The 8,811-nt window shown below is 41.9% G+C and overlaps 1 protein-coding gene across 8 annotated transcripts in view; it reads left to right on the plus strand.

The window, feature by feature from the left end:
* Dhx57 (DExH-box helicase 57) overlaps window positions 1–8,811 on the plus strand; it is a 49,066-nt gene that overhangs the window by 18,331 nt on the left and 21,924 nt on the right. For all 8 annotated transcript variants that reach the window (XM_031357324.1, XM_031357331.1, XM_031357326.1 and 5 more), the window contains 5 exons: window positions 305–500; window positions 1,540–1,664; window positions 3,823–3,956; window positions 4,649–4,703; window positions 7,814–8,022. In XM_031357324.1, coding sequence (XP_031213184.1) covers window positions 305–500; window positions 1,540–1,664; window positions 3,823–3,956; window positions 4,649–4,703; window positions 7,814–8,022 — 719 coding nt within the window. The remainder of the gene's footprint in view (window positions 1–304; window positions 501–1,539; window positions 1,665–3,822; window positions 3,957–4,648; window positions 4,704–7,813; window positions 8,023–8,811) is intronic.

Below are 8,811 nucleotides of genomic sequence, written 5' to 3' on the forward strand. Positions count from 1 at the left end.
CGAACTCAGAAATCCACCTGTCTCTGCCTCCCAAGTGCTGGGATTAAAGGCGTGCGCCACTACTGCCCAGCAACATTTTTCGATCTTAATTGGTTCTTTTTCATAGTCCTCATTTCATAAATGACATAGACTATCATTAGATTGCCCTGTTCCTAGGATTTATTAGACCTGGGTACTCCATAGGTAAAAGTGTTAGGCTAAACAGCACGACTCTAGTTAGCTGTGGATTCCTTGTTGCCTGTGATTGCTTTGTTAACTAGCCCTTGAAAACTTCATTTTAGGACTCCTTTGTTTTGACATACAGATGTGGGAAAACCACACAGATTCCACAGTTTATTCTGGATAATTCTCTGAATGGGCCACCTGAGAGGGTGGCAAACATCATCTGTACCCAACCCCGACGCATCTCTGCAATCTCTGTTGCTGAACGTGTTGCCAAAGAAAGAGCAGAAAGGGTGGGTCTGACCGTAGGATACCAGATTCGGTTGGAAAGTGTCAAGGTGTGTATGCTCTGCTGGCTTCCCGGTAACGTGAACTAATTGTTTTCAGACATATAAATCTGGGGGATCTGGAGATTGACAGGCAATTGACAGGCAAACTGTACCTGCAGTTTATTAATAATCATTTTCAGTGGGGTTGAAATCCCTTGAAAAGCATTCTGATATAAGAACTCTTATCTCCTTGTACCAAATATGCTTTATATAGGCTTTTTAAAAAGCCTTTTTTAGATTTATTATATATGTATATGCTTATATACATATATACATTACACACCCAAACACACATATTCTTGTTTTGCCTGCATGTATGTCTATTGCATCAGGTGCATGTCTGCTGTTTGCAGAGGCCAAAAGAGGGCATAGAATATCCTAGAACTAAAGTTATGGATGATATGGATGATTGTAAGCTGCCATGTAAGTGCTGGGAATCAAACCTGGGTCCTTCAAAAGAACAAGTGCTCCTAACTGCTGAGACATCTCTCCAGCCCTGGCTTTTTATTAGAAATTAATTAGTAGAAATGATCTTGCTATTAAAGTTGAAGAGAATGTAGACTTGATTTAAACACCCACTTTAGAGAAATAGTTTATAACCAGGCCTTAACTCCCAGCACTTGAGAGGCAGAAGCAGAAGGATTTCTCTGTGTTCTAGGCCAGCCAGTTCTGTATAGCAAGTTCTAGGACACCCAGGACTACATCTACCCTGTCTCCAAAAAATAAAAAAAGGCTTTATAATAGTACATGGGTGTTTGTGTGCGTGCATGTATGTGTATGTGTGTGTGAGAGAGAGAGAGAGAGAGAAAGAGAAGGGGGAGGGAAGGAGGGAGGGAGGGAGGGAGGAGAGAGAGGGGGAGAGAGAGAGATTTTTTATAGCTTTAATATGAAGCAGAAGAGTGTATGGCAGACCTTAGTTAGAAGCTACATACTATCTTGTATTAAGTGGAATCGCTGGTGGTTCTAATGTTGTTTGTTCAGTTTTGCTTGCCTGTAGTTAATTTTCCAAAATCTCGTTAATGCATGACAATGCTCTCTTCTATGTAAGTCCTCAGCCACCAGACTGTTATACTGCACCACAGGAGTGCTGCTGAGAAGGCTAGAAGGAGATGCGACTTTGCAGGGAATCACCCACATCATTGTTGATGAAGTTCATGAGAGGACAGAAGAAAGGTAAAGGGAAGGCGTTCCCAGTGGACACACGCGCCTATAAAATGAAGGTGTGGCTGGAAACTGTTGCTTGCTTCCAGTGGAGTTTCAGATTTAGTATCAATAAGTCATAAGGAAGGCTACATTCAAGGAAAGAAGTGGCTTTCTTGATCTCCAAGGTTGGAAGCACGGTAGTTGGAGAGGGCATGTCTATCACCAGAAGAGCCTCCTGGGCATCATGCTGTGCTCCTAAGGGGTAGTCCATATGTGCTTCTTTTGTTGTTTTGATCATTCTGTAAGCATTCATTCATGAATTTATAGCACCAACATCAAGTGTCCTATCTGATAGTAGTAGTTGCTGGAGATACAGGTATGAGTAGAGGTCCCTTGTCTTCACAGTCTGAGAGTAGAAAGAAATAAGGAGCTGTGGAAGGTGACACTGTAAGGCAGTCAGAGACCACATTGTTGAAGAAATGGTTTTAAGTAATATCTGAAATATGCAAGGGAGTCCCATCTAAGAGTTGGGAACAGAGACAGCATGGATGGACATTCTGAACTGAGGAAAGCTACTAGTATGGCAGGCAGTAGTTAATGAGAGAGAAGACAGCAGCAGTAGGAAGAACAGGAGCCAAATCTTCAGAGGCCTTATAAACCATAATAAGGCATCTAGAATTTATTTTAATGAATTAGAAATCATTAAAAAATATTTTTAGAGCCAGGCATGGTAGCATGTGCCTTTAATACCAGCACTCAGAAGCAGGACAAACGGAGTTCAAGGCTAGCCTGCTCTACAGAGCAAGTTTCAGGACAGCCCAGGCTATACAGAAACACTGTCTTGAAAAGCCAAACAGAAAATATATGAGCAAAAAGACTACTTGTTAGAAATCTTTTGTTTTCAGATGGTTTCTTCTTATGGAAATATAAGTTTATTTTGTAAATAATAAGTATTCATTGAGCGCTTGGTGTGTCCTGAGCATTGGAGTAGTGACCAAAACAACAACAAACATCCCAAATCCTTGTCCTTGAGAGTTTATATTCAAATTGTTATGGGAACCCAATAATAAAGGAAATAAGTAAAATACAGAGTGCTTAGTTCTCAGAAGAAAAGATAAGACGTGCATGGCAAGAAGTGGGGTTCATTCGAAATTTTAAATAGGTTAGCCAAGGCCTTGCTGAACATGTTTTAAGTAGTCTTGAAAGAAGTGAGGGGACATCTGTAAGCACTGGCAGAAACTCATGCTGGCATGTGACTGATGTGCAGAGACCTAAGCTCACGCCTCAAGGACCGCAAGAATGGAGTTGGGAACCCTGCCTGACAGGGAGAGCAGAAGGAAACGAGGGTGCAGAGAGCCATGTCAGTAAGCACTCTAATGAGAAGTCACTGAAGGATTTTGAGGAGAATGGCATACTCGGATGACATTTGAGCCTTCATGTGGTTGTTGGGAATTGAATTTTTTTAGGACCTCTGCTTGCTCTGGTCAGCCCCACTCGCTCAGTCCCTGCTCACTTTGGCCCAAAGATTTATTTATTATTATAAGTAAGTACACTGTAGCTGACTTCAGAAGCATCAGAAGAGGGTGTCAGATCTCATTACGGGTGGTTGTGAGCCACCATGTGGTTGCTGGGATTTGAACTCAGGACCTTCGGAAGAGCAGTCAGAGCTCTTACCGGTTGAGCCATCTCACCAGCCCCCTCAGATGACATTTGAATAGAAGTCAACTATGTTGATCATAGATTTCGAGAAGATGAAGTGTTATGGTTTGTTTTCACTAACACTAGGCCCAGGAATGTCAGTGTCATTATCTAGACTCCTAGCTTATCCTGTTAGCAACTGCATGCCATTCCATAAACTGGATACTGTTACATTAGCCATTTCTGTAACTTTGCTCTTATAAACAATGCTGTAATGAAAATCTTTGAATGTGCCTTTTATATACTTATAAAGAATCAGAGTGATCGACTTCAGTGATAAATCCTATTATATTTTGATTGGTATTGCATTGAATTTGCTGAAGACATCTGGTGTTTTGTATTTTTAGATTATGAACTATTCTCCATCAGGACTGTGGCACATCTAAGTTTTATACTTTTACCCTAAGTTTTAAGTGCTCCAAATACACAAAAGTCATTAGTTTTCCTATGTTGCATGTGTCTGACCCTGACTATCTTTTCTTGTCTCCAGTGACTTCTTACTGCTAGTTTTGAAGGACATTGTGATGCAGAGAGCAACCCTCCAGGTCATTCTCATGAGTGCGACTCTGGACGCTGGGCTCTTCTCCAAGTATTTCAGCTACTGCCCAGTGATCACAATACCAGGTAAGCAGGGTACTGTGCAGTCTCGTCCCACTACTGTGCACCCCTACATAAGGAAGCTCACTCGTCCCACTACTGTGCACCCCTACATAAGGAAGCTCACTCGTCCCACTACTGTGCACCCCTACATAAGGAAGCTCACTCGTCCCACTATTGTGCACCCCTACATAAGGAAGCTCACTTGTCCCACTATTGTGCACCCCTACATAAGAAAGCTCACTACTTTAGAGTTCATTCAGAACAGGAGGTATGTCTAAATGTCTCTAGAGAAGTAGTTAATTCACAGCAAAATAACCAATGTACAGCAGCTGATGAAGAGGTAATTTATCCCCTTGCCAGATTTTAATTTTATATGTGACCATAAAGTCTTAGTTATTAGGATTTCTAATATATAATATTAGACATATATAACACCACCAGCACTCAGGAGGCGGAGGCAGTGGGATTTCTATGAGTTCAAAGCCAGCCTGGTCTTCATAGTGAGTTCTAGGGCTACCAGAGCTATGTAGAGAGACCCTGAGTCAAAGAACAGGCAAACAAAATACTTCCAATAACAGAAAAAAAACATGTTTTATTTTTATTTATTTTTCCAAATACTGTTTTAATATGTACATGGTGTTTACAAACATACACACAAAATTTCCAACTTCGCCCTGAGATTCTGGTGATTATAGTTTGTTTTCTTGTTTTTCTAGGTCGTGCATTCCCTGTTGATCAGTTTTTTCTGGAGGACGCTCTTGCTGTGACGAGGTGAGGGAGGAAGTCTTTGAACACAGGCACTGTTTATCTTGAGTGGACCAGGGTATTACCTTCCCTTTCACTTTGTCTCTCATCTCACTTCTCCACTGAGTGGTTTGTTTTCCTCTCTGCCAGCAAGCAGACTCTTCAGTCTACTTGTTATTAACTAACCCTGACAGGTGGGTAGTGTCTTTGCATCTCTGTTCCATCAGTTGCCAAGCGTATCTATGACTATTAGCATTTCCCCAGGTCACAAAGACCAGTTGAGGAGTTAATAATAGTTTAACTCAAGTGACAAAAAAAGCACTTGCTGTTCTAGAGGAACTAAATTCAGTTCCCAGCAACTGGGACTCCAGCTCCACAGATCTGATGCTCTCTTCTGGCCTTTACAGGTACCTACATGGCTAAAAAATAAAACTAAAGCCAAATAAACAAAATGCTTAGAACTGTGCCTGACACATGATACATGCTTTATAAATGTTAACCATTATCATTATGTTTTCAGGAAGTTTGTAATATATGCTGAATGTTAGGATGTTTATGTAGGGAACTGGAAAGGTAGTTCAGTGGTTCAGCATACTGACTGCTTTTCTAGAGGTCATAGGTTCAGTTCCCACATAGGGCTCACAGCTATCTATAACTCCACTCTCGGGATCTGATCCTTCAAATCTTTCCGGGCACCAGGCATACACATGCACATACCCACACGCAGACACATACACAGACACATTAATTAAAAATAAATCTCTAAAATTACCTTTTAAGAGCCAGGTGGTGCCGGGCGGTGGTGGTGCACACCTTTAATCCCAGCACTTGGGAGGCAGAGGCAGGCGAATTTCTGAGTTCGAGGCCAGCCTGGTCTACAGAGTGAGTTCCAGGACAGCCAGGGCTATACAGAGAAACCCTGTCTCAGAAAAAAAAAAGAGCCAGGTGGTGGTGGCACATACCTTTAATCCCAGCACTTGGGAGGCAGGGGCAGGCAGATCTTTGAGTTCCAGGTTAGCCTAATCTACATAGTGAGTTCTAGGATAGCCAAGGCTACACAGAGAAACCTTGTCTCAAAAAACAAAATAAAAATCAATAGATAATTTTTAAAAAAAAAAAAAAAAAGGAGGCTAGATCGCTTAGAGGGTAAAGATACTTGGCACCAAGCTGATAGTCTGAGTTTGATCCTGAAACCTACATGGAGGAAGGAGAAAACTGACTTAGTAGCAGTCCTCTGAGTCCATTCAGGCAGGCAGGCATGCAAGCTTTCACGTGCACACTTGCACACATGCACACAAAACACACACATACATACACACACACATGCATATGTATACAAAACAACAACAACAAAGTGAGCAGTTACCTGTATGGTTTCAGAACTGGGTAGGAATGTTCATTTCTATTATATACAGACAGGTTTCTCTATGGCTTTTTGACCTTGAGAATCCTCCAAACTTTTAAACCCTCCCTTGCTGGCTATCAGATTTTTAGCTGTCACTTCTGTGACAAAAACTTCTAGATCAGGCTCTTTATTGCCAAGTACTAAACCTAGGGTGGAAATACCGCTGATGTAGAGCAGCTTGCTGTAGAAGCCTCAGCAGCAGCAACCGGCTGTTCCTCGGGCAGCAGACTGGTCCCTCTTTATTCTTTACTTCTGCTCTGCATTTCCTTCCAAATGATCCTTTAACCCTCAGCTTGCGTGCTACCTTGATGAAATTCCCATCCAGATCTTAGGCACTTCTGTTGTACCTCTACTGGTACTTTTTCCAATCTGCCTTGCAGATTAGTGAATGTCTGGGTCTGTTCTCACTGGTTTTCAAGCTTCTCTTCCTTTCTTTCTTTCTTTCTTTTTTCCTTTCTTTCTCTCTTCCTTCCTTCCTTCCTTTCTTTCTCTCTCTCTCTCTCTCTCTCTCTCTCTTTCTTTCTTTCTTTCTTTCTTTCTTTCTTTCTTTTTTTCTTTTCGTTTTTTCAAGACAGGGTTTCTCTGTGTAGCCCTGGCAGTCCTGGAACTCACTCTGTAGACCAGGCTGGCCTCAAACTCAGAAATCCACCTGCCTCTGCCTCCTAAGTGCTGGGATTAAAGGCGTGCACCACCACCACCCAACTGATTTTCAAGTTTCTTAAAAGGCTCTCTGTACTTCACCACACATCACCACACCATACCACACCACACTGCCATGGCTCCTGTGTAAAACTGACATTTGGTAAATGCCAAGATGAATGTGGAATGGGAAAGGAGAACATGATATTTGATGGTGAAAAGTAGCTGGAGAAAGTCAAAGATTATAAAACCACTGTAGCCACCAGCAACCACAGGTTACTGGGTTCCACCAAGTTTTAGACTTTATAAAAGGCTAGAATCATAAAGAAGTAAGAACTAAAATGGGAATTATCTGGGTGGGCAAGGTAGAAGGGCAATAGGGAGCCCCACTTGTTCCCTGTTCCCCTAACCCTTACCTTTCCCAGGGCCTGTTAGACCTTCAGAGGAAGGGGTTTCCAGCTATGTCAGTCAGTTTTCCCAGATGATGAGAAAAGCAGACTCTTGAAATGGACTCTTGGAAGTTCTGTGGCATGGTGATTTAGTGGCAGGCCTAGAACTCCAGTCTAAGCTTTTAGTACCAAGTGTAGACTTTTCCACTTCACCATACTAATAGTATTATCTCTAACAAATAGTAAATTGTCTAATGAGAGTCTTGCAGTGTGTTTGGTTATGGTCTTGTAGCAGTGTTCAGAAAAGACATGGTAGTTCAGGTCTACATTTGGTTTCACAGGATAGAGTTAGCTGCTTTAGAGTTATAGTTAGAGCCTTGGGGAGATGGTGAGAGTCTCAAAGAAAAAATTAAGATTCAAGTACTGCAAATGAGAAGAACATAGCTCAGATTCTTACTGGGTAGCGCTTCCACAGTCTTGTCTGAGTTAGATAAGAACATTAGACAGAACCAATGGCATTCATTCCACTGTGTTCCCAACCAAATAGGGCACAGCCAGCAGAATCCCGGACTGCTAAGAAGGTAACACATGAGCTGGACAAAAACAACAGCATTCTGCTGATGGTAAACAAAGTGGGAGAATAATTTCTTTCTTCTGCAGCAGGAATACACCCCAGAGACACAATCCTATATCTTCTCCCTCAGGTATGTGTTACAGGACGGGAGCCCATATATGCGTTCCATGAAACAGATTGCGAAGGAAAAGCTTAAAGCCAGGCACAACAGAACTGCACTAGAGGAGGTGGAGGAAGACCTCAGGCTGTCCCTTCATCTCCAGGACGAGGAGGAGTCTGTCAAAGATACAATACCTGATCAACAGTTAGATTTCAAGCAGCTCTTGATCCGCTATAAAGGTATTGTACTTACTTAGGAATGGTATCAAGTATGCCAAAGTTTCTTATTATTTCATTTATGCCATAACCCAGAGAAAAGAAAAGAAAAACAGGACTTCTTTTATAGTAACATTGCCTTACACTTGTCAGAACAGCTTTAAGATTACAGACCCAGCAGTCTAACACACACATTATAGCTAGCATACCTGCCAGTGGGCTTTGTTTAGTTTGTTTTGTTTTTGTTTCTGTTTTCTGATTATTAAAGAAAAGTCTTTGATAGGAGAGAAAGGAAAACCTGCTGACCCTGCAGGAGTAAGAGGTTAGAGGCTCTTACAGAAGATGAGAGAGAGATAGGAGTCTAGGAAAAAGAGCAGGAAGGTGAAGTGGGAGCTAGGACTACCCTCAGCTTTAAGGACAAAGGCAGAGTGGTAACCTAGGACTTCCTGTGTGTTTACCTCTGATTATGTGCATAGCAGAATTCATAGGAAGGAACAGTAGCCAGGGTGCAATATGTCACAGGAGGGGATCCCTAACAATACAATTAAAATTTCTAAAGGAGGAATTTCTTTTTTTTTTTTTTTTGGTTTTTCGAGACAGGGTTTCTCTGTAGAGCCCTGGCTGTCCTAGAACTCACTCTGTAGACCAGGCTGGCCTCAAACTCAGAAATTCGCCTGTCTCTGCCTCCCAAGTGTTGGGATTAAAGGCGTGAGCCACGACCGCCCGGCTAAAGGAGGAATTTCTAAAAAGATGACATTTTACTTATTAATTTGATTTTTTTTTTTTTTTGGTTTTTTTGTTTGTTTGTTTGTT

The sequence above is a fragment of the Mastomys coucha genome, unplaced genomic scaffold (assembly GCF_008632895.1).
Source record: "Mastomys coucha isolate ucsf_1 unplaced genomic scaffold, UCSF_Mcou_1 pScaffold6, whole genome shotgun sequence".
Classification (NCBI taxonomy): domain Eukaryota; kingdom Metazoa; phylum Chordata; class Mammalia; order Rodentia; family Muridae; genus Mastomys; species Mastomys coucha.